The sequence below is a fragment of the Eublepharis macularius genome, chromosome 18 (assembly GCF_028583425.1).
Source record: "Eublepharis macularius isolate TG4126 chromosome 18, MPM_Emac_v1.0, whole genome shotgun sequence".
NCBI classification, from domain to species: domain Eukaryota; kingdom Metazoa; phylum Chordata; class Lepidosauria; order Squamata; family Eublepharidae; genus Eublepharis; species Eublepharis macularius.
This window is the reverse complement of record NC_072807.1, coordinates 13029790-13052889: the sequence shown is the minus strand read 5'-3', so window position 1 is coordinate 13052889 and position 23100 is coordinate 13029790. Positions and strand designations below refer to the sequence as shown.

The following is a 23100-nucleotide window of genomic DNA, read 5'->3' as shown; positions in this document are numbered from 1 at the left end:
GTTCTCCATCATCGTTATAAAGATGCAGTGTTTCAGTTTTTAATTGTTGATGTTTTCCTCATGCCACAAACGTGTCCAATTAGGTTTATAAACTTTTGTATAATAAACATTTTCAAAAAGGGCAACCCTTGAGTACTGACAGTGGCAATGGCTTTGGACAGCTGTTTCTCTTTTAGTCATTCCGGACACAAACGCAGGAGGGAAGTTCTCTTGCCGGGCTCCCGTTCAGTTTAAAGCGGCTTGCCCAGGAGAACTTCCCGATGTACTGTGCCCTGTTTTTTGCTAAGCTTTTTACCCTGCGAATTCTCCAGCTGGCAACTGAAAAAGTAGAGTCTTTGTCTCATGTTTCACTACCGAGTTGTTCCAGGTCTCGCGTGTAGAAACTGTGGTGATTTCCATCGGTTGCTGTTATCAGTGGAAACAACCCTCTTAGTACGGCCTAGTTTAGCGTGCTGCCTTTTTAAGCAGTAGAAGGTCAAGTACCTGAAAAATGTGAATTTTCGTTTTCATAATATAGATGTTAACCTTCTATGTGCCAAATGCTGTATGTTACATTCTTTCCTTCAAAAACAGTGTACGTTTTCTACATATTCATCATGTAGTTAGCATAAAATCATTGGTGCCATAAAAGTATTTTTAAATTGAAATAAATATTTAAATATTATGAAAATGATCTGTGTCGAGTATTTTGACTAGGATGGCAGTCGTGGGAAAGGGCTTTTCCAAGAGAAGTGCCTTGAGAGGACACGGCTTCCACCGCGGGCCTCATGTCAGCTCAATGAACAAACCCCACAACAAGTTCTAAACTAACCGCAGCCACCATTCGTTCCATTGATTCTGGCTTCATTAGGGAGGGAGGGGCAAAGCAGTTGCCCCACAATGTGAGTCTGCATAGTTTGCAAGCATTTTGTGTGTTTTAAAGCTGTTGACAAGAATATGCCAGTGGCTTGGCCAGCACCGATTGCAGACACCATTCTGCAGGGGGAAGAGGTGCTGTTTAGAATCACACGGCAGAAAATTCCACCCTGGTTTGGATCTTGCGACTTGCAGATGTCACCAGCATTCTTACTTTCAGGTGAGTGGGTGAAAAAAAAATAAAGCTCACTTAAAGCAGCTTCCTATCGTAGAATACTGTGTGAAATATTTCATTCCATGTACAGGTTTCTAAGCCACTTTGAAAAGATGGAATAAATCAAACGAGTTTGTATATATTGGAATGCCAAGGCTAAATGTTCTTGTTATTCATAATCCACATCATTTTAAGACTGAATTGCATATATTTTATTCCAAATAAACTTAATTTGCTTTAAGACAGAAAACAAGTAAAAAAAAAAAAGTAACGCGTGAACCATACATGGTTCTTTGCTAGAAAAGGTGGGGTTGTAACAGACAGCTTTCACTCTTTGAAAACATGGAGGCGGCCACTACTATTGCCACCAACTACAATATACCTAGTAGGGTGCCAGACATTGATAGAACAGACGGAACCAAGGTAGTCTTCGTTGGAGAAAGAATGCACCAGCTCTCCAGAGGCATGGAAGGCCTGGATTTCTCTGGGTCGAGACATGCTTCCCACCACAAAGCAGTCGTCCCGTTTTGGGTCCCATACAGCTCTGAACCTTGTCAACCAGCGGCCTGTGTTGTTGTCATGCCTACGCAAGAAAAGCAGAACAAATTATTTGTGATTCAACACTCATTTTCTTGTTCTCTTTAGGATTACAGTCTTTTAAGGACAGCTCAGAAAACTCCACTGGTACAAAAACGTGACAATTCATCGCTCACATGCCCTCTAAAGATGGATTTACAATCAAATATTTTGGTCTTTATCAGCTGTCGTCTCTGCTCTGGGATTCCTTTCCACCAAATTTAAAACCATCACAGCACAGAGTGTGCATATCCTGCCAACATCAAAAAGAACAGACTCAAGACTAGAGGTGGACACGAATCCAATGACGACCCAAAAAAATGCACGAACCAGGCCAGTTCGTGGTTCGCAAACCACGGATCGTGGAAGCTCCTTTCTACGAACCTCAATGAACTGGTTACTGGTTTGGGTTCGTTTGGGTTGTACTGGGAAAGGGACAGTTGAAATGGCCATTTCCCCAAGGAAATGGCCATTTCAACTTTTCCTGCAGCTTGCAAGCGGCAGGTCCCTTTAAACTATCAGCAGGCAGGCGGCAAAGGGGGGATCCCCCCTGCTGTCTGCCAGCTGATAGTTTAAAGGGACCTGCCGCTTGCAAGCAGTAAGGCCCTTTAAACGGCCCACAAACCCCAGCCCACCCTCCAGCCCCACACCTTGAGGACTCCTGCGGCCCGCGGTGGCCATTTGAGGGGCAGCAAGGCCGTTTTTGGCCTCCTCCGTCCCTCTGCGGGCCTGCACAGGGGAGGAGGAGGCCGAAAATGGCCTTCCTGCCCCTCACTGGAGAGGGAGGACGCCACACCGCAGGGGAAGGTAAGTGTGGGGCAGGGCTGGGGGCTGGGGTTTGGGCAGTTTAAAGGGCCCTGCCACCGGCAGGTCCCTTTAAACTACCAGCTGGCAGGCAGCGAGGGGGGATCCCCCCCACCTGATAGTTTAAAGGCACCTACTGCTTGCAAGGCAGGAAAGGGCCCTTTAAACTGTTAAATGCCCCTTTCCCTGCCGCTGCTAAGCGGCTGGAAAGGGATATTTAAACCCCACGAACCACAAACTGTGCCATCTTTGTTCAACGGTCTGCAGTTTCCTTAACCTGATTTTTACCTCAAAACAAGAGTTCCACAGCTGACCAGAGGGAGGAGGATGCAAGCAGGCAGGAGCCTGCCAGCCACACAGGAAAGCCGGTCCCCACAGGGAGATTGGCAACCTTAGGGAACTTTTTGAGGAAGACTAGGTGGGGCATTTTACTTCAGAACACATTCAATTACTCCCAGTAGCAACTGCAGACTGTTTAGAATGTGGGAGGCGAGGACCAATTAGGCCGCATACGCAAATGATCTGTGTTGCAACTTGCAACTGTTGGGGGCGGGGTGAGGTGTGGAATGTTGTGAGCCCCAATCATCCTGCATATGCAAATGACCTTGAAAGGCTGGCCCAATCAGGGAAGAGTGGCCTAGCTGGCAGTGAGCGCGGGCGGAAGCAGGTGGTGCCTGCCAGCCACACAGGGAAACTGTATCTCTTTGGGAAAACACGTTTGACCCCTTTTTACCCCCTTAGGGGCAAATTTCTTAAAATCCCTTCTTAGTGGGTGTTTACATCATGAAAGGAATGTTCTCCCCCAATTTCAGGTTTCTAGGTCCAGGGGTTTCGGCTGGGTGTTGATGGGTCAGTCAGGACACTTGTCTTTATCTATCTATCTATCTATCTATCTATCTATCTATCTATCTATCTATCTATCTATCTATCTATCTATCTATCTATCTATCTATCTATCTATCTATCTATCTATCTATCTATCTATCTATCTATCTATCTATCTATCTATCTATCTATCTATCTATCTATCTGTAGGTTGTTCCTCTCAAGTAATTCAGCCTTCCCAACTGCCATCTCCTCAGTCTGATCTAGATTACATTTCACCTTCTGTCCAAAGTACAGCCACAGGCCCACAGTTCAAGACAAAGGCAGTAGCATCCAGGGGCACAGACCAAGGAAAGAAGAGTTGGGCACCGTCAGCAAGTTGATTACCTCCAACCCCAACCCCCTGGTCCATCTCAGGCCATTTTACCCTTTTCCCAGGTACATCCCAGGGTCTAGGTGACAGGTGGAAAGCTTGGGAATAGGGGCGTGCAATTTGGATTAAAGTGCCGAATTTGGGCTGTTTCGGTAAAATCTGGGTATTCTAAATAAAAAAAATTAGATATCCCGATTTTTTACCAAATTTTCTGGGGGAAAAATGGTAAATTCAGCCATTGTTTTCTATGGGAAAATCACTCAGAATTCTGATTTTTTCCCTCATCTTTGGCAAAAAAAAAAAAAAAAAGATTGGGGGGGGGCACACAACCCTACTTGGGACTTCCAGGCTTCCACAGCACACACAGCCCCAGTTCAGATTAACGTCCTCCCACCCCAATTTGGAACAGCTGTAGGGAGCAGGTGCTTTCCCTAGCAGGAAAACATAGTATGTAGCGTTTCTGAACACCTTAAAGTTCAGTAATGCGATAAATAAGAGCTATCCAGTGATGTTTTAAGGTGAGGAATACGATGTGTGTTGGGGAGTAGGGCAAAGCCCCCCCTCTCTGTACACTGCAGCCCCAAGCACTGACCTCCCAGACCACATCTGTTGACCAGACCTGGGGAAAGGACCATTCAGTTAACCCTCATTCAGCAGCCCAATTAAATATTGAAAGAGTACCGGAGACAGCCCTGCCCTTTGTGCTCCTTCATGGAGCAGTTCCCACACCAATGGAAGTTCTCTGTAAAAAAGGTAAAGGAACTTATGGAAGTTCTCTGTAAAAAAGGTCAAGGTAGTCCCCTGTGTAAGCACCGAGTCATTACTGACCCATGGGGGGACGTCACATCACGTTTTCTTGGCAGACTTTTGTTACAGGATGGTTTGCCATTGCCTTCCCCAGTCATCTACACTTTACCCCCAGGAAACTGGGTACTCATTTTACCAACCTCGGAAGGATGGAAGGCTGAGTCCACCTTGAGCCGGCTACCTGAACCCAGCTTCCGCTGGGATCGAACTCAGGTCGTGAGCAGAGCTTGGGCTGCAGTACTGCCGCTTACCGCTCTGCGTCACGGGGCTCCATAAATTCTCTGTATTTGGATTAAAAAAAGGAATTATGAAAGGGCACTCCTCTTAATACCGACTCTGTATTCCAAGTTATGTCACAAAGTGGAGGATCAACAAGGTCAAAAGTCACCATGTCAATAGGAGCAGCGAAGACCAATTGCCTTTAGCAAGCTATAAATACAGCTGTTTCACTCCAAAACCCACATCTGTAGTCGCCTGCAGGGCAGATACGTCACCTAGGAATACTTGCAATTGCTCTGCCACCACTATCACTGTCCCCCAAAACGACAAGCTGGTAACAGTTTTTAAATTGGTCCCACCCTCCTTATCCAGTGAGGTTTTTTTAAAGGCTCCATCTAGTAATCCTTCAAGAGCATGGAAAAATCCCTTCTTGCAATAAAGAGTTCATAATTTTATTATGGGTCCCAACACCTTTTCTTGGTCCGATTTTGCAAGCCAGAAAGAGAAAAGATCTAACAGTGGCTTTCACAGCAAAAATCCTACCCTTGGGATCAATCTGAAACGAGAACCCTGACAAAGGAGGCACTTCTGACACCTCTGGCACAACATTCACCTTCATTTTGGCATTGTCCGAGAGAAGGCTCAGCAAAAAGTCTCACAGCATCATCACAGCTAAACAGCAAATCGGTATCTGCAGAAGGGTGAGATCTGGGTGCTATGAGCCACAAATGATTGACCTGGACACAGCTGCGGCAGAAAAAGCCTTCACCCCCATCTCCTTATAGACATGCAAATAAGCTGCACGGCACACTTTTTTCCCTCTGATTTAGTCCCCATCTTCAACCAACAACTTTCAGGATGTCTCCCAACCCTCTTCATTCACACTAACTTCCTGCTAAACCACAAGACTGTGAGCTTATTTGAGAGTGGGAAAGGCCACTGGGAGACAAGTCTATCAACGCTAACCATCTGTCATTCCAGGCTTCACGAGAGCTACCATCGAAACTCTTAAAACCCTTCAGAGCACTCCAGAAACTGACTGGCTCTTTTGAGGGCAGACCAACCTAACCGGTCCAGCATCACTGCATGTCGGAAGCGACAAATTCCAGCTGTGCCTTCAGCAAATAACGATGCCAATAGGCTCTCCTGACTTAACTCACCTGATAGTTGTAAGAAGGGGAGCCATTGAAGATAAACAATTGGTGCCAAAAATCCTGAAACAGAAGCACAAATCGGTTACCAAAAAAAAAAAAAAACCTAAATAGAGAATTATCATTACAAATGTACAATTATCATTACAAATTCACAATATATTTATATCCTGTTTTTATACAGCTCTTATCTAAGAGAGACCCAAAGCGGCTTATATAATTTTGCCTTCCACTGTGTTATCCTCACAACCACCCCCTATAAAGTGGGTTTTAACTGAGTAACTGGTCCCAGGTTACCTAGTGAGCTTCCATAGCATAGTGTGGATTTGGACTTGGGTCTACCAGATCCTAGTGTGACACTAACCAATACACCACTGGCTTCTTTTTTCACCAGCGGGGCCCAAAGTGTGTGCGTGTTTGAGGGGAGGAGAGTCTACATTACAAGAACACAAGTCGGTTCATCAAACTGACTACTGCGGGTTCCGGGCTGCAAGCGCCAAGCCCAGAATCCCTTTGCCTCCCACCCCTGTCCCCAACCAGGCTAAATGCTCCACCCCTGGTTTGTAAATTTGGTTATAAAGGTGTTTGAAAATTGACCGCACACTCCATGAATCTGATGGAGTGCGGTCTAACTTAGTAACATTTATGCTGAAAGAAATGTAGCTAGTCTTTCAGATGCCGCAACACTCTTATTTTTACTACAGCAAACTAACTGGACTGCCCCTTGGGAATTGAAACTGGACACACAAATTCAAACGTGGTTGTACCACAGATAACACGTAAGGGGCAACTTGTCACTGGCAGCTCTATTTGCAACTTATTTGGGGTTAGCCTGTTCCCACCACAGCCACATGCTACTTCCTCAGATAGATCCACTACAACCCTGAAGATCTTTCCTGGTTAGCTGTGACAGCTAGGATTTTTAAGTTTTGCACCGTGTAAACGTGGAACGCAATATAAACGTAACTTCCTTTCCAGACTCTCTTTTATACCTCAAAGTATCATCAGCACAAGTCGTCACTACCCGGTTGCCAGTAACGGGGGAAAAATAGGCTGAAGCGACAGTTTTTGAATGCCCTGTGAGAGAGACCACAGGCTGACTGCCACTTTTCTTCAGGTGCCGAACATCATAAACGCCAACATTCCTGCAACACAAATTGCAGAGATTTCAGCAGGCTAGAAAGCAACTGACTTGCCCTCTGGAAAGCATTTAAGCCCTTGGAGAGTGCCCTGCCCAAATCTGCAACCAGCTAAACTAAACAGTTTTTGGGTTGTTGTGGATTTTCCGGGCTGTATCACCGTGGTCTTGGCATTGTAGTTCCTGACGTTTCGCCAGCAGCTGTGACTGGCATCGTCACAGCTGAAGGCGAAACGTCAGGAACTACAATGCCAAGGCTACGGCGATACAGCCCGGAAAATCCACAACAACCATCGTTCTCCGGCCGTGAAAGCCTTCGACGATATATTAAACAGTTTTTTCTTTAAATTATAAAGCTGGAAACCACCTTGGTATTTTTGGAAGGCTGCCATTTCATTCATTCATTCATTCATTCATTCATTTACATATATATATATATATATATATATATATATATATATATATATATATATATATATATATATATATATATTCTTGAGAGGAAGTGAAGTTTTTAAAAAGCTACAGATAAAAAAACTCAAAGAGAGTCCAGTAGCACCTTTAAGACTAACCAACTTTATTGTAGCATAAGCTTTCGAGAATCACAGTTCTCTTTGTCAAATGCATTTGATTTTGCTACTACAGACTAACACGGCTAACTCCTCTACATAAAAAACTGTTTCAAGTCAAGGAGTCTTACACAAAGCCCTGGCATGTTTTGGGATGCAGCATCAACCTAAATTTAGAAAATGACCAAGTCTTGGACTTTAGTGAATTCTGAGTTACTCTGCTCCAATTTCTGAACCTTGAATTCTTAAAGGACAGCACAAGCTTTTCTGAATGAGATTGTTTGGGGCTGTTTCAATCCAGCTTCAGGTATGGCTTGGGATGGACAGGGCCCTTGTTGCAGTGATGGGTGACCTATGCCAGGAGAGAGATCGGGAGAGCATTGTCCTGTTGATTTGCATGGGCCTCTTGGTGTCTTCCCCTACCACAGCATCCTTTTGAGCTGGTAGGCTGAAATGGGTTGGGGGGGGCATCAACCACTAGGCATTCCTGCTTCATGTTGAGCACTTGAGTCCCTGGAACCTGCACTATGGGTTGCCACAAGACTCCATCGTGTCCTCTATTCCGCTCAACACCCCGATGGAATTAAAAGGAAAAACGCACTAAGACTCACACACAACTGTCGTTCTCCTTCTCTGGCTCCTAACGGAGCCAATCTGGGACTGAAGAATTCACCTGTTTGGGGCACTGCTGCATTTCCCCCACCCCCCAGCTTGGGAAATGCTTTCCAGACTGTGCCTGCTGAGGGGCATCTCTGCACCCTCTGTGGAATGCAGCACCTTTCTTGAGAAATGTGACTTGGTCATGTTGATCCATGCTCACTCAAGATAACCTCCAGAAACCTTGCTTCATGCGTCCCCATAGTGAGGTAGACTGGTCACAAAAAACAGCGTCTTTTGCGTGGTGGCACTCTGATTGTAGACCTCCCCTTCCTATTATTATTTTTAGCACCCAGGTAAAGGTGTTTTCCTGTAAACCTCTCTTATTGTGCTCAGAGGCCTTATAATGCTACGCTATACTATGACGTAAGCCCCACTCACTCCCCCACTGTGAAGCAGATTTTCCCTCCAAACAGTCAAGATCGCTTGCTGTGGTTGGGCGTATCTCTGGCTTATATCCTAGCCCAAATATTTGGTAGGGGAGAAGCAAGAGTCCACATCTTCTTTAAATGAAATGGCACTAAAGGCTGAGTAAAGTTCAGAAGGAAACAGCAGGTTTAATAAACAGGCAGAGTTGGTATACAGGTAGGCAGGGTAAGAAAAGCTGAGGTAAATTTTGATTGTAGAACTGAATAATTCACAAGCATTAGGCACAATAATCTTCTTAAAGCTTAGTTTCAGTGGTTACAGATCTTAAAAGCGAGAGGTTGGTAGTTTCAGACTTGGGTTACTTTAATAAGGTTCCTTCACAGATTTCACTTTACAGCTTAGGTGTTCTGACTTCAATACAGCACTCTTTCCCCTTTACACTAGACCCAAGGCCCTCCTCAGAGCCCCCTTTTTAAACACTGGGCATTCTTCTCCAAAAGATATAATCCTGATCTCTTGGCTGAAGGGGAGTCTCCTTTCTCTATCCACTTCCTCTGCCAACAACACGCCCCTAGTTCTATCTTGTCTGTATAAATTACTGCGGGCTTTCACACTTCAGTAGTTTCACACTTTAGTACTTTGTCAACTTAAAGCAGTCCCAGTTAGGGCAATTTTTTCCTCATACAGAGGGTTACTAGTCTGACCCGCCTTGTCAGACTCCAAACTTCAACTCCCCTAACAGTTCTATCAGCACCCATTATTATCTTCTCACTGGCCAATCACCGGGGGGGGGGGGCGGGAGCGGGGGAGCAGCCTGTCAATCATTCTCCCTTTAGGTAGTATTTTAACCTTTCCCTTTCACTCTCTGGGTGCTGCATTTAGTAAACCTTTCACTTAAAAGCCCACTCCGTCACAGCTGCCCATTCAGAGCTGCTGGTACACATTATCTGTATATTTTAAGCAGTACAGCTAGTACAGTACAGCCCCCATTTGGTTGACAGCACGGAACTGAAAGAGTCAACATAAACACATACATTGTTAAGCAATATTTTATTATTTTTGTTCATTTCATGCTTTTTACTGACCTCGCTCCAGCAGCAATGAAATACTGCCTGTCGATCGGGTGAACATGGACAGTTCTCACCATTGAATTCAGATCTGCAGAAAGCTCACAGGATGTTCCTGGAGTCCTGGTGTCCACAACTTCCACATCTCCGTCCCATATCCCAACTACCAATGTGGAGGCATCACTTGCCAAGAAGTCAAATGAGGAAAGGCCAAACTCCCCATTCCTGTACACCTAGGAAGAGAAAGAAATTTCACTGTGGCCACGCATACCATCCGTTTAGTCTAAATTACTGTTGCTAATATTAGTTCTGTTTGTATGCTGATGTTTCACAGTAGGAAGAGAGGCTGCCCTAAACTCCACAGTAGCATAGTCTTCCCTCCACCCTCTTTTCTCTGTCTTACAGACACTGTAGCCATGAAGAAAGTTTTTCAAATGCAAAGGAATTAATAACCCTGATTTTTCCATCCCAAACTGAGATGCACCTGAAATGTAGTTTCAGGAAACAGATGACACACAGCACGAGCAAAGGACATTCAAGAACAAGGAGAAAGAACATTTCCAACTTGCTTGTTCTCTGGACTGGGAAAGATTTGCTGCATATTTTCAAGAACATAAACCTCTACTGATCACGTTTTAGGTTTTTCTACAATAAAGTATGTTAACCACAGACGTTCTTAATTCGTAAGACCCCCTAGACAAGAATATACCCCCTAAGATTTCTTGCCAGTCTTTCATTAGAAGAAGGAAGTCTTTGTATTTAGCAGAAGTCACACCAAGGCAGCCATTTTACTCCGCCCTGCAAAGGCCACACTGAAACCCTCTTTACCTCGTCGAAGACTGCTCGAGTGACATCTCCACACCGCAAAGTACCGTCGTAGCTCAGGGAGAGAAGATGGGCAGGGTTTGCAGGAGAAAAATGCAGGCAGCTAACTGGCTGGGTATGGGGAAGAAAGGCGTGCACCCCATCTTCTAAAGGGTGATCCTGGAAAGTACAAAAAGGTGCAGCGTCACATACTTCTTTCTCTCAAGTGTTCAGCAAATAGGACAGCAGCAAGCAGCAACAGCACCCCCTCCTTGATCAGAATACGCCCCCTCCAGAGGATAACAAGCCACTCACCAAATTCCAAAGGCCAACGTGCCCCCACTTGTCTCCAGCTGCCACCAAAGTGCTGCTTTCAGACGGATGGACAGCCACCGAGAAAATCCGGGTTTCGACCACTTTCGCAACAGCATCTTCTCTAAGGACCATGTTACGCAGACTACCTTTGTAACTAGGCCAAGACAAGCAACATGTGAGCTGCCATAAAACAAAACAACTTCCCACTCAAAAAAAAAAAAAAAAGAGAGAAGAAGTCAGAAAGTAGTTTTTCAAAGGTACCTTTCCAAGTTACACAGAGGCATCTCAGTCTGGTTGTTCTTGACCTATATAATGAGTTGGGAAAAGTTTTATTATACAATCGCTGAATTAAATTCTTCTGTTCTCTATAGTTTTAACCAATGAGATCTAACAGTACCTGACTTATTTTTGTCCACTCGCTCAGAAATTCTTCCATTCTCTGATCCGGGGCTGCAGATATCATCTGAATGGGATCAGGGGGCAAGACGGGCTTTTAAAAGAGTAAACAGCAAAGACAGTTATTATACGCTTGCTCTGTGTGTCAGTACTTGCCCACTTAAAACCAGCCAGTGGAGCCGCTTAATTCCTCCACATTCCTTTGAGGCAACTCAGTAACTTCTGAAAAGAGTGATTCTTAACACTCGCCTGAAGAGAACTATGTTTGCTAAAAAAGGAAACAGTGGACTCAAGAGCAGTCTTGCTGGATCAGAACAAATGGTCATCCATATCCAGTATCTTGTTTCCAAACCAGATGCATCTGGAAAACCTACATGCGGGTCATAACCCCAGTGGCTGGCATCCTCTGTTACGCCAAGCAGTATTTCCATTTATCTGACTTGAATCTACTGGCAGCATTGGGGGACACTGAGTTTTAGTATTATGAGGAAGGCAAAAAACACCATGCAGAATTTTATAAACTTCTATTTTATCCCTGTTCTTTCTTAATAAAAACTTCAAATTGTGTTGCATTTTTGGTAAAGAAATTGCTCCCGATTAAAGATGGGCACGAACCGAAATACGAACTAAGGTTTATCATGAACGGGGCCGGTTTTTGGTTTGCGAACTGGCAGTTTGTTGGAGCTCATTTCTGATGAACCGCTATGATTTTTAGAGCAGTTCATTTGGTTCGTTTTTCGGTTTCTCACTGCAGACAGCCTGGTGCTGATCAATCTGTTAACCAGGCAATGGGGGGGAGGGATAGGCTTTCTGCAGACCTTCTGCAGGCCCGGAAGTGACGTATGTAGGAACCAAACGAACCAGTTCGCAAACTGGGCAAGTTTATCGTGCTTCGTGAAATGCAACGAACCACGGACCGCAACAAGCCACTATTTTCCCGGTTTGTGTCCATCTCTACTCCTGATCATTTAGCTGTCCTTTCCCTCTCCTTTTCCAGATGTTTCTGAAGTCAAGTATCCAGAAGCGTGCACAGTATTCCGAACAATGGGCGCACCACCATTTCCCTGGGCTCCAGCTGTAGTGCTCAGGCTGGTATTCTGAAGTGTGACAGGTTACAACCCTCCCCATGCCAAATTTTATCATCCTGATTTTACAGCGAAGTATATAGCTGTAAAATGATAAAACATGAAAAACTGAGCTGCCTTATCAAGCACTGCTACTCTTGCGGCTGTAGGATAAATATTTTAAAAAGCTGAAACACTTCCTGTTTGCCTCTGCCATCTTACATGCTTTTCAATAGAAGATTCTGACAGGATTTGCTTCTCAATGAGGGAAGCTTCCGGAGGATCTACTCGCTGCAAACGCATGGACCTTCGAAGCGTCGTCTCCGTTTCTGCCTTGGCATGCTTAGCCCTACAGAGAGAGAATAAATTCACCGCTAGGACCTTGGCCTCAACTTCAGATCTCTCACATCCACACCAATACAGCTATAGCCGACATTCTCCTCGATCTGCTGACAACCTATTGACCTCATTTTGGTCTTCTATCACCTCCCACTGACACTGTATTTCTTGTACAATACAAACAAAAGCTGTTAGCCCTTCAAATGTCCTGAGACAGTAGATTCATATGCAGTTGCTGAACCTCTCACCTCAGTGAGAGCCAGTGTGGTATAATAGTGTGTTGGACCAGGATCTGGGAGACCCAAGTTCAAATCCCAACTCTGCCACAGAAGCTTGCTGGTAATCCTGGGCGAATCACACACAATCAATCTAACCTACATCACTGGTATTTTTTGTGAGCATAAAATGCAGGAGAGAGCGCTGTAAGCAGGGGTCATTTGGTAGAAAAAGAGCTGGAGGAACTCATTAGCATAACTCATTAGCATATGCCACACCCCTTGACATCACTGGAGGTGTCATTAGCATAGCTGATTTGTGTGTGCCACACCCCCTGATATCACCTATCCTGGCTGTTTTGGACCCAGTCCTGGCCATTCAGGGCCAAAATTGGGCCCAAAATGGCAAGAAGGGGCTGAAAGGGGCCGAAAAGGGGCCCAAAATGGTCAGGATCAGGCCGCTGCTGAGCAGGAGAGTGATCCACACTGAGCGGGAGAGTGAGGCCTGAACCGGACCATTTTGGCCCCAATCCAGGCCGAAACAGGCCCAAAATGGCCAAGTCAGGTGGGTGGGGCCACCTGACATGTGATCTCTTTGGGAAACTGCCGGAACTGCGCTCCTGTGCGTTCCCCCTCGAAATGAGCCCTGGCTGTAAGCTTCCTCGGGTCCCCACTGAGGAGAAAGGCAGGGTATAAGTGAACTAAATAACTAAACAAGTTCCCTCAGTGGTTCCCTCCAACTAGGAGTTCTGCTGGCTATGATAGGCAGGGACTGAGGGTGGATGAGGAAGAAAGGCAGTGTAACTTCACCCACGGCCTCAGATAGGAAAGCTGGACTTCTTGTGAAAAGCCTGTCTGCTCAAGCTGGAAAACAGCAGACAGGAAAAGAATAACTGTTCGTCTGAGGGCCGGCCAACTTCAATATCCTCCACCAGTTTGGGAGACTCTAAGAACAAGTAACAGTGTTCCAAAACAAGGAAGCAAGACCATTCTTGGTGAATTCTGACTACAACCCATCTGACTGCCTCTTGCCTTCCACATAGGGTTGCCAGGTCCAGGTTGGGGAACTCCTAGAGATTTGGGGGTCAGAGCCTGAAAAGGGTGGGGTTTGGGGGAGGGGCCTCAGTGGGGTATAATGCCATAGAATTCACCTTTCAGAGCAGCCATTTTATCCAGGGGAATTGGTCTGTTGCCTGGAGATCAGGTGCAATTCCAGGAGATCTCCAGCTATCACCTGGAGGCTGGCAAGCCTACTTCCACACCCAGCACTCCCTGATCTTTCTCAGGCAGTCTGGACCCCTCTTCCCCTTTTCACCAGTAGAAAAAATCTAGCTGGATCTAACCCAGTGTTTGGAAGAACCACCATAATGTCTACATCTTTGTTTGGGGGAGGGAAGAGAATGAACCTTCACAATAAATTCTAATCCAGCAGTTTCATGTTCCAGTTTCCTCTTGAAGTTCTTGTGCCAGGGTGTTCTGTTGTAGATTTTAAAAAGTCACACTTCTCCAATCAATGTGCAACAGAACACGCTGGAACACTAAAAAGTTCTCCACCAGCTTGTGAATATTGCAATTTTTAATGCAAGTTTTGTGACCATGAATTCTTTTGCATATGGACTGACGGGTTTGTCCAGTGCTGAAAACAGAAAGGCATTGTTGACACCTGATGGCATCTATGATAGTGGAGAACAAGCAAGTAAATGAGCCCAGCATAACAGCGTTGATCTTACTGGGTCCAGAGGTCCTGTTCCTTGAACGAATTTGGACCCCGAGTTTGCTGCAGGATTTAGCCCCTGAGCCTGTGCCTCCGTTGGGGGGGCCCATTGTTGTAGATGAGGTTATTTCAGGTTAGGGGGCTGTCTGTAAGTAAAGAAAGCCCCCCCACCCCAGGGCAGCAAGAAATACACCATTATCCAGGATGGGGAAACGAGTTTTGAACTGTCAGCTGGAATAAGGCATACTTAGCCAAACGCAGCAAGGGTTTATTTTGGCTGCCTCTAGAGTAATTTGAATTTCCTGCCCATCTTTGGGAACCGCAATTACGAACATTAAGGCAGTTATTGATTCATCTACTCACATTTATTAATGATGTTGCGAGAGAGAAAAAAAAATGAAGCCTCTATGCCAGATGGCTGCTTCGCTTGGCCCTGGCTGGCTCTTCCAAGAGATTTCAGGGAAAAGCACTGCTGTTCCCCGCAGGAGGCTGTTAGGAACAGCGCTGCAGCACTTAACTGCTGGGCCTTTGAGGCGGAGAGATCAGCAATGTACACCTCTGTCCCTTCCAGTTTGGGGAGATGAACACCTTTAGGGAAGAGCATTGGAAGGGTTTCCATCAAAGCATCTGCTAAGAGTGTTGCCCTCTTAAGAAACAGCAGGCCTCCTCCGACTCCAACAGGCGCTCCTTGAAGCCCTGCGAGTCACAGATTTCAGGACCGGCACCTCCAGATTTCCATCATGAATTTTAAGAGCATTTCAAGCAAGTGGAAACTGGAAGCTCCTCTTCCGAGCCAGGGCAGGTGATGGGCGCAAGGCCTCCGTGTTGCTGAGGACTATATCCTGCAGCCAGGCCACCAAGTACGCTTCCAGCACCCTCCAGTATGGCCATGGGAGAAGGTAAGGAGCCCATACCTCAAGTGGAGGGGTAAAGCCTCTTTCTCTTTCAAAGAAGCGGGCTTCCTCACTTTTTGATCAGTTTTGCAGCTACATCTTTAACACTTTCCCCTCCATAAAGAAGCACGAGCCACAGTGCCCCCTCTTCTTCCTCCACTATGCTGGTGGGACAATGGAGAAAGATGCTGCCAAGATTATTTTATTGAGTTTGTTTATACCCTGCCTTTCTTCCCAATGGAGACCCAAAGCGGCTAACATAATTCTCCTCTCCTCTATTTTAGCCTCACAACAACCTTGTGAGGTAGGTTAGGCTAAGAGCATGTGCCTCCCCCATCCATGAGATAGGGGGTGCACACCCCTCTGGCAGGCTGAAATCTCTTCTCGCGAAAACGAAATCCCTTTACCATAGTTTTTTTGCAAATCCCGTGAAGTCACTTTCAGTTTTCATTAGAAGCGATGTCAGCATGCTGGCGCAGTATACCGGTCCCAACTTCTAACTGCTCCTGGGGGTTGCCAGCAGCAGCCAGTCAACCGTAATCTGGCCCAAGATCACCCAGCAAGCTTCCATGGCAGAGCGGGGTTTGAACCTGGCTCACCCAAATCCTCGTCTGATGCTGTAACCACTACACCACACTGCCTCTCAAGTTCACATCATGATGACCCCCTTGCCCATGCCCAGCTCCTCTGCATCTCTCTCCTGCTGCATGCATCACTGCAACCCTTGAGACTCGGTGTCAAGCTGGTAAAGGAACCATTCCCTAAATCTGAGTATTGCATGCACCAAAGCGCACATGACCTTCCAATACCTAGAGGAAGGAGGAGGGCAATAAAAGATGAGGCGTGGCATACTGCCAGCTAGCTTGAGGTAGGCAGGTGCCAGCCATGTATGGCGCTGCTCGCCTAGCTCCCTTCTAACTAAAACACCGGCGAACAAGGCGAAGGAAAGGTAGAAACCCCAAGGCAAACCACCCACAAAGAAGGGCTGGTTGTGAGGCATCACAGAATCAACTCGAATCCTGCCTTCCTTACTTGGAAGAAACAGCCAAGACCTGGGAGGGGATGCTTCTCTAAGAGAGGGTGGCCACCCTCGGCTGAGCAGCTGGCAGAGTTAACCCACCTGCCCTCCTACTGCAAAAGGAGAAAAGCAGGGACTCCAAACTGCAATCTGGCAAGCTTTGACAGCACACAAGATTTCATTAATAAAAACACAGTGGAAATATTTAATTAAGATGCTAATGAATACATACTGCCATGCAGGGCTCATTTAGAGGGGGAATGCGCAGGAACGCAGTTCCGTCAGTTCCCCAAAGAGGTTGGCTTCCTCAGTTCCGGCAGTTCCCATTTTGAGCCCTTTCAGCCTGGATTGGGGCCGAAACGGCCCAGATCGGGCCTCTGACAGGTGGTGGATCACTCTCCCACTCAGCAGCAGCCCGATCCTGACCATTTTGGGCCCCTTTTCAGCCATTTTCAGCCCCTTTTGGGGCCCAATTTCGGCCCTGAATGGTCAGGATTGGGTCCAAAACAGCCAGGATAGGTGATGTGAGGGGGTGTGGCATATGCAAATCAGTTATGATGTCACACTTCCGGTGATGGCAAGAGGTGTGGCATATGCTAATGAGTTATGCTAATGAGTCCCTCCAGCTCTTTTTCTACGAAATGACCCCTGCTGCCATGTTGGATTTTAAAATCAGAAACTGCTCTTATATTTACTTTTTAAAAAAATATAGTATGCAGTGGATGGCTGCTGACCTTTGACTTTCATGTGCTACATACCCACTGAGTTTTAGATATATTTACTTTTTTAGAACATTGACATGCCACCTCTGCAAAGCCTGTCTCAAGGTTGCTAAGAAAAACAACATAATAAAATCATATACAGAACAGAATAATTAATAGACAAGCCATAAAAATAAGCCAGGGCTATACAAACAGTACAAAACAATATTCAGGCAGCTGCCTAAAATGATAGTCATAAAACTGCTCTCAGGCTAGAAGCAGACAGTAAGAACTGCTGTAAAAGATGGAACCCTTCAATTAAAAGCCAGGGTCAAAAGATATATTTTGGCCCAGCAGACAAATCTCAAGGGGGGATAGTAGAGAGTCCAGTAGCACCTTTAAGACGAACCAACTTTGCTGTAGCATAAGCTTTCGAGAACCACAGCTCTCTTCATCAGATCTAGCAGAGCTGTGGTTCTCGAAAGCTTATGCTACAATAAAGTTGGTTAGTCTTAAAGGTGCTACTGGACTCTCTACTATGTCACAACTACAGACCAACACGGCTAACTCCTCTGGATCTCTGCTCAAGAGAGAAGGCATTCCAGAGGCAAGGGACCACAGCTGAGAAAGCTGTCTCTGGTTGGTGAATGCCTCACCTCCACGGGCAGGAGCACAAGGTTGGAAAGAGGATGTTAACCAGCAGGCAGGACAGTATGGGAGGAGGCAGTCCTTCAAGTAGCCTAGCCAGAAGACATTTAGGACCAGTATTTTGAATTTGTGCCCAGAAACAGTCAATCAGCCAGTGCGGTTCTTTTAGCACCAAGAGTGGTATGATCCCCATAACCAACCCTGGACAGTAACCTGGCTGCTGTATTTTGAACCGACTGAAGCATCTGGACTGCTTTCAAAGGCATCTCCATATAGAACACTTCACAGTCATCTAACTAGAGCATGGATGTAACGTGCAAGTCCCCCAGCCTCCCACTTCAGGCGCTGCAAACAGCCACACTAACTTCAATGCCAAGTTAGTGCAGCACGGAGGCTTGACAAGGTGAGGAATAGAGACGGTTGGGTCCTTCCGTCTCCCTGCCCCTCCTTCCTCCTCCCATGTATTCAATAGCCTTCTTTTCTAACCCCCGAGCAAGTCACCAACAACAGGGAAACGGATCAGGGCACAGCAACGAATTGGTTATCAGAACGTTCAGGGTAGACAGCTGCTAGAACTCTTGGTCTTCAAGGTCATTGACTAAAGGCTCAAAGACAGCTTGCAGGTGTTGTTCATTAACAAAGACGGGATGTTTCAGCCAGGCCCAGGCCTGCCAGTGCGTAGTACATTGAACCAATGTCCAGCCATTTTAGCTGGAATCCTCTATTTTAGGCTCAGTTTCCAGCCAATGGATCACAGAGGTGGGCCGCAGAGGAGACCTGAGCTTCCAACTGTAGGCCAGAACCCAGAAGTTTTCAAGAAAGATGCATCCCTTGACATCAACCAACAGCACCACAATCTTCCTCAGACTATGCATCAGTTTATTGGCCCTCATCCATCCCAATACCACCTCCATGCACCTGTTCAGGGCCTCCAGTGACCGGTGCAATTCAGTATGAAGGAAAAAATATAGCTAGATGTGCCGTGCAGAGAACACAATGACTTAGTTCCGAGTTATTTTCACTCTGCCTTTGCTGTTGCTTTGAATGTGAGCCTTCTCTTAGAACCGTTACAGGTTTTGCTCTTCTGAATGTCAAGGATGTTGCCATGGCTTCCCTCCCCTTCAGGCAATTTAACCTTAAATTCCACGGCACTTTAACCATCAAAGAGACAGTGACTTGGAGGAGTCACTTTCATTATACTCTTTACAAGGTGAGCAGACCGCATCTAAAGTCAAAGATCAGCAGGCTGGGGGGGTCAGGAAAACCTTCTAGGTGAAAAAAATTCACATTGAAAAGGTTTCAGTAATAACTAGCTAGGTAGATCTATGCTGCCATCCCAAGCAGATTTATACCTTTTTTGCGGGGGGGGGGGGGGGGGACATAACAAAACTCTAACCACGCTGAAGGTTATGTGTATTTTTACCTTTTTACTTTATGAGGATGAGTTTTGGTTGTCGTTTTACGAAGTCTTGTAGCCGACTTTAAAAAAGAGAGAAGTTTATAGAAATTAGGCATGTTCTTCTAAGATTTGTCCAATTCATAATTTTTCTTGTTTCAGATTCAGCAAATTCAAGCCTCGTCCTAAAAATTAAACTTTCTGTCACTGTGACTGATTCCGCACACATTACTTTCAATGCACTTTATCAATCGTTTGAGGTGGATTTTTTGTTCCGCACACAAAAAGATCCGTTCCAAATGATCTATAAAGAGGATTAGAAGTGCATTATCCAACGTGTGCGGAATCACTCTGTGTCACAGATTTCAGGTGGTTCTGCAGTTAGAAAGTACAAAAATTTTAAATACTGTTTTAAATTCAGAAAGAATTTTGTTTGTAACAGTCTCTTTTGTAACATGCTTTTTCAGTCACCATAGAGAAAGGGGGAAAGACCTCTATTTTGGTTGGTATATATTGCACGCACTCCTTCGTGTTTTAAGTTGCTTTGGGTCCTTTGGAGAGAAAAGCGGGCATGAATATTTAAACCCACCAATATTTACTTACTGAGATTATGGTTTTTTAGGTGTACTGAAGGCAAACCACAGCAGAGATATTAACCTATTAAAGTGACCAGGAGAGAAGAAAATTCCAACATCACTCTCTCTGTGCTCTGCACTATAGCAGAGTTGTACAGTTGGTTAAATAATTGTACACTGTTACACTATACACTGGTTACACAGTGTATAGCACAGCCAAAGAGAGATTTCTTAGCTAGCAATGTCTATGGGAGGACAAGGAGTGATTCCGCACACACTGAATAATGCACTTCCAATCCTCTTTATAGATCATTTGGAATGGATTTTTTTGTGTGCAGAATAAAAAATCCACCTCAAACGATTGATAAAGTGCATTGAAAGTACATTATCCAACGTGTGCGGAATCAGCCAACCTCTACTTTCTGCTTTGGGGTGGGGTGAAGTGGGTATCTGGGGTTTTATTCTATGCGTTTTAAGTCCCAATGCTTTAATTATGACTTGTAAGCTGCCTTGAGCCACAAGGAAAGGTAGCATATAAATATCAGTAACAGCAATATTGAACAAAACAACATACCTCAAACAGCTTTAAAGAAGCAAAGAATTTAGCATTTTCTGTTACATTTTTCAGTCTCTTTCTTTCGTAAGCTGATAGCTGTGTCGATTCATCCTCCTAAAAGAAACATTGGAAAGAATGAAAGTGTTAAGCTTGGCTTTTCGAGCAATTCCTAAGCAGCCAACTTAAGTCAATGCTGCCCTCACCACACACGAGGCGTCCACATCACTCCCGTCGAGCTCCATGTCGCTGCCGGGCCTGGAACGCAGGGGAGATTCCACAAGAAAGCCTCCAACAACTGAAGCAGGAGACACTGGAGAGATGGCCAGCTTCTTCTGGGTTTGCCGGCTTGATGCCTTCGGGACTTTGGATCCTTCACCTGAATTCTCTTCACAGTTGGCAAAGTACTCAAACAAAGACTTCTGGTGCCAGCGCTTGTTGCTGCTTTCTCTTTCAGTAACAGCCGCAGACACAGGAGTGAGAACAATTCTTACTTGCTTAATCAAATTCTTGCTTGGCACCAGGCTTTCTGGCAGAGACGGCTTCAGGTTTTCCTTGGCTGTTCTGGCCTGCAAAAGGGGGAGGGGGGAAGAAAATGCTCTTTACAAGGAGCCATTAAAAAGGTTAAGGTCGTCCCCTGGGCAAGCAACGAGTCATTACTGACCAACGTGGGGGGGGGGGGACGTTGCACCACGACGTTTTCTTGGCAGACTTTTTACGGGGTGGTTTGCCATTGCCTTTAACTGCCTGTAAATTGTTCCCAGCTCTGCAAGTTGCAACAACAATATGCCATATTTTAATTCATGTCTCTAATTCAGTAATGCCTCTTATTAGTGTTTTCTGTATTCCTTCCACTGCATCCACTCCAGAAACGGAGCGTCCACACAGTGGCTGCTTCCACACAGGTTGGATAACGCACTTTCAATGCTCTCTAGTGATCATTTGGAACTGGATTTTCGTGTGTGAAACAAAAAACACACTTCCAAAGGATTTCTAAAGTGTACTGAAATTGCATTATTCAACGTGTGTGGAACAGCCAATGGTTCCCCTTGCCTTGGCACCCCAATGACTTAAAACTGGTAACAGGCATGACTCTTTAGCCGAACGCGGCCCTTCCTCAAAACGCCACCTGGCGGCACAAGGAGGCAGAACCGGGCCCGCGGCGGGCTGCCAGCGAGGCGGCCCCAACGCGCGCTCGCCCACCCGCACGTGCAAAGGCGGCCGCTGAAAGAGCGCCCCGAAGCCGACTTAGCAAAGCCTAAAGCACGGGCGGCGCATGCCCAGCGGGCGCCGTCGGGTGGCCGCCCCAATTCCGGCCCGAAGCCGGCGCGAATTGGCCAAGGGGCGCCGCCGAAGAGGGCTCCAGAGCGGCGGCGGGACTCGACGGGGCCGCCTCCAGGCTCCGAAGCGAGCGGCCCCGGACGCACCAAGGCGACAAACTTGGGAGACTCGCGGAGGCGCCGCCGGACGCCCCGGGGCGAAGCGCAGCGCAGCGCCGCCCGGTCGCAGGAGAGGCGGCGCCCCGGCCACCCCCGGCGGAGGCAGCCGAACCGACGGGGGGGCAGAGGAGCGGGAGGCGCCGCCGGGGCCCTTCCCCCGGCCTTACCTCTGGAGCGGCGAGGGAGCCGTCCCGCGCCGGCCGGCACTCCATGGCCGCTGCGCTTCAGCGTCTGCTTCCCGCTGGCTCCGCCTCCGCGCTTCCCGCCAAGCGCGCCCCGCCCCGCCCCGCGCTCGCGCCTGAGGCGCCCGCCCCCTGGAGCCCCCCTCGGGCCGCGGCCGCGCGCCCTGCCCAGCTCCAGCCGCGGCGCCCCGAGCTGGGGGCGCCCCGAGGGGACTCGGCGGAGGGCGCCGCCGCCGGCAGGGCTCGCTTGGGGAGCGGCGGGCTTGCGGCTGCGGCTGCGGCGACTCTCCGCGGGCCTGGCGTGTAGCCCGCCTCTCTCGCGCGGAGACGCACTCAAGGCGGATTACGGCGTTTTTAAAAAATGCAACATCCGGTGGCTAAAAAATCCCCAAACTGGCCGTTGAAGTCAATGAGCGTCGTAGGACGCTACGCTGCTCTGGTCTGTTCTATTAAACTGCGTTTTGCGGATACCGTGGACGGCCAAAAAGCCAAGCGGGCACTAGATCACAGCAAGCCTGAATTCTCCCTAGAAGCGAAAACGATCAGATTGAGGTTCGCGTAGTTTGGTCACTTTATGAGAGGACAAGACTCCCTAGAAAAGTCAATAATGCTAGGAAAAATAGAAGGCAGCAGGAAAAGAGGAAGACCTAAAACGAGATGGCAGGACTCAAGAAAAGAAGCCACGTCCTCCAGTTTGCAGGATCTGAGCAAGTCTGTTAAAGATAGGATATTTTGGAGGTCTTTCATTCATAAGGTTACCATAGGTCAGAGGCGACTTGATGGCGCACACAAAAGTGCATTACTCCTCTCCAGTGGAGGTCCGGGAACCAGAAAGAAAGCAAAGGTGGCTGCAGCTCCCCAGTTGTTTAGACCCAAGGTCCAATCCAAAAGGTAGAAAGCAGTAGGAACCTACCCTGGGGTATAAGCTGATGGGTGCTTTGCAGCTTCACAAATGTAGTAAAAGAGAAAATTCTGGCCCCGAGAACAGACTGCTAAGCAAGGGGGGGGGCAGGGGAGTGACTAGTGACATGCCCCCTGACCCAAAGGAAGAAGAAATGGCTGGTTTGGGGAACACCTCCAAAGTGGGACCCATCCTGGGTGTGGTGCAGTAAGGGTCATGTGGCCTAAGGTATGTTGAGGGTCAATCCCGGCAGGAATAGATTTCAGTGGGACCAGTTCTTTCTTCGGCAGCAGGTTCCTTTTCGTGACAAGAGGTGCAACGAT

The 23100-nt window shown here is 47.0% G+C and overlaps 1 protein-coding gene across 1 annotated transcript; it reads right to left on the bottom strand.

Annotated features, from left to right (window-relative positions):
- Positions 1-1318: 1318 nt before the first annotated feature.
- On the bottom strand, positions 1319-21932 carry WDR76 (WD repeat domain 76). The gene is made up of 13 exons (XM_055002798.1): positions 21862-21932; positions 20462-20824; positions 20277-20372; positions 19155-19210; positions 12426-12552; positions 11141-11233; positions 11005-11048; positions 10744-10897; positions 10453-10608; positions 9643-9857; positions 6817-6969; positions 5834-5887; positions 1319-1652 (listed from the first exon to the last, which is right to left on the bottom strand). Exons 1-13 carry the CDS (start codon positions 21904-21906, stop codon positions 1397-1399), a joined length of 1812 nt encoding a protein of 603 aa, XP_054858773.1. The 5' UTR covers positions 21907-21932; the 3' UTR covers positions 1319-1396.
- Positions 21933-23100: the final 1168 nt, after the last annotated feature.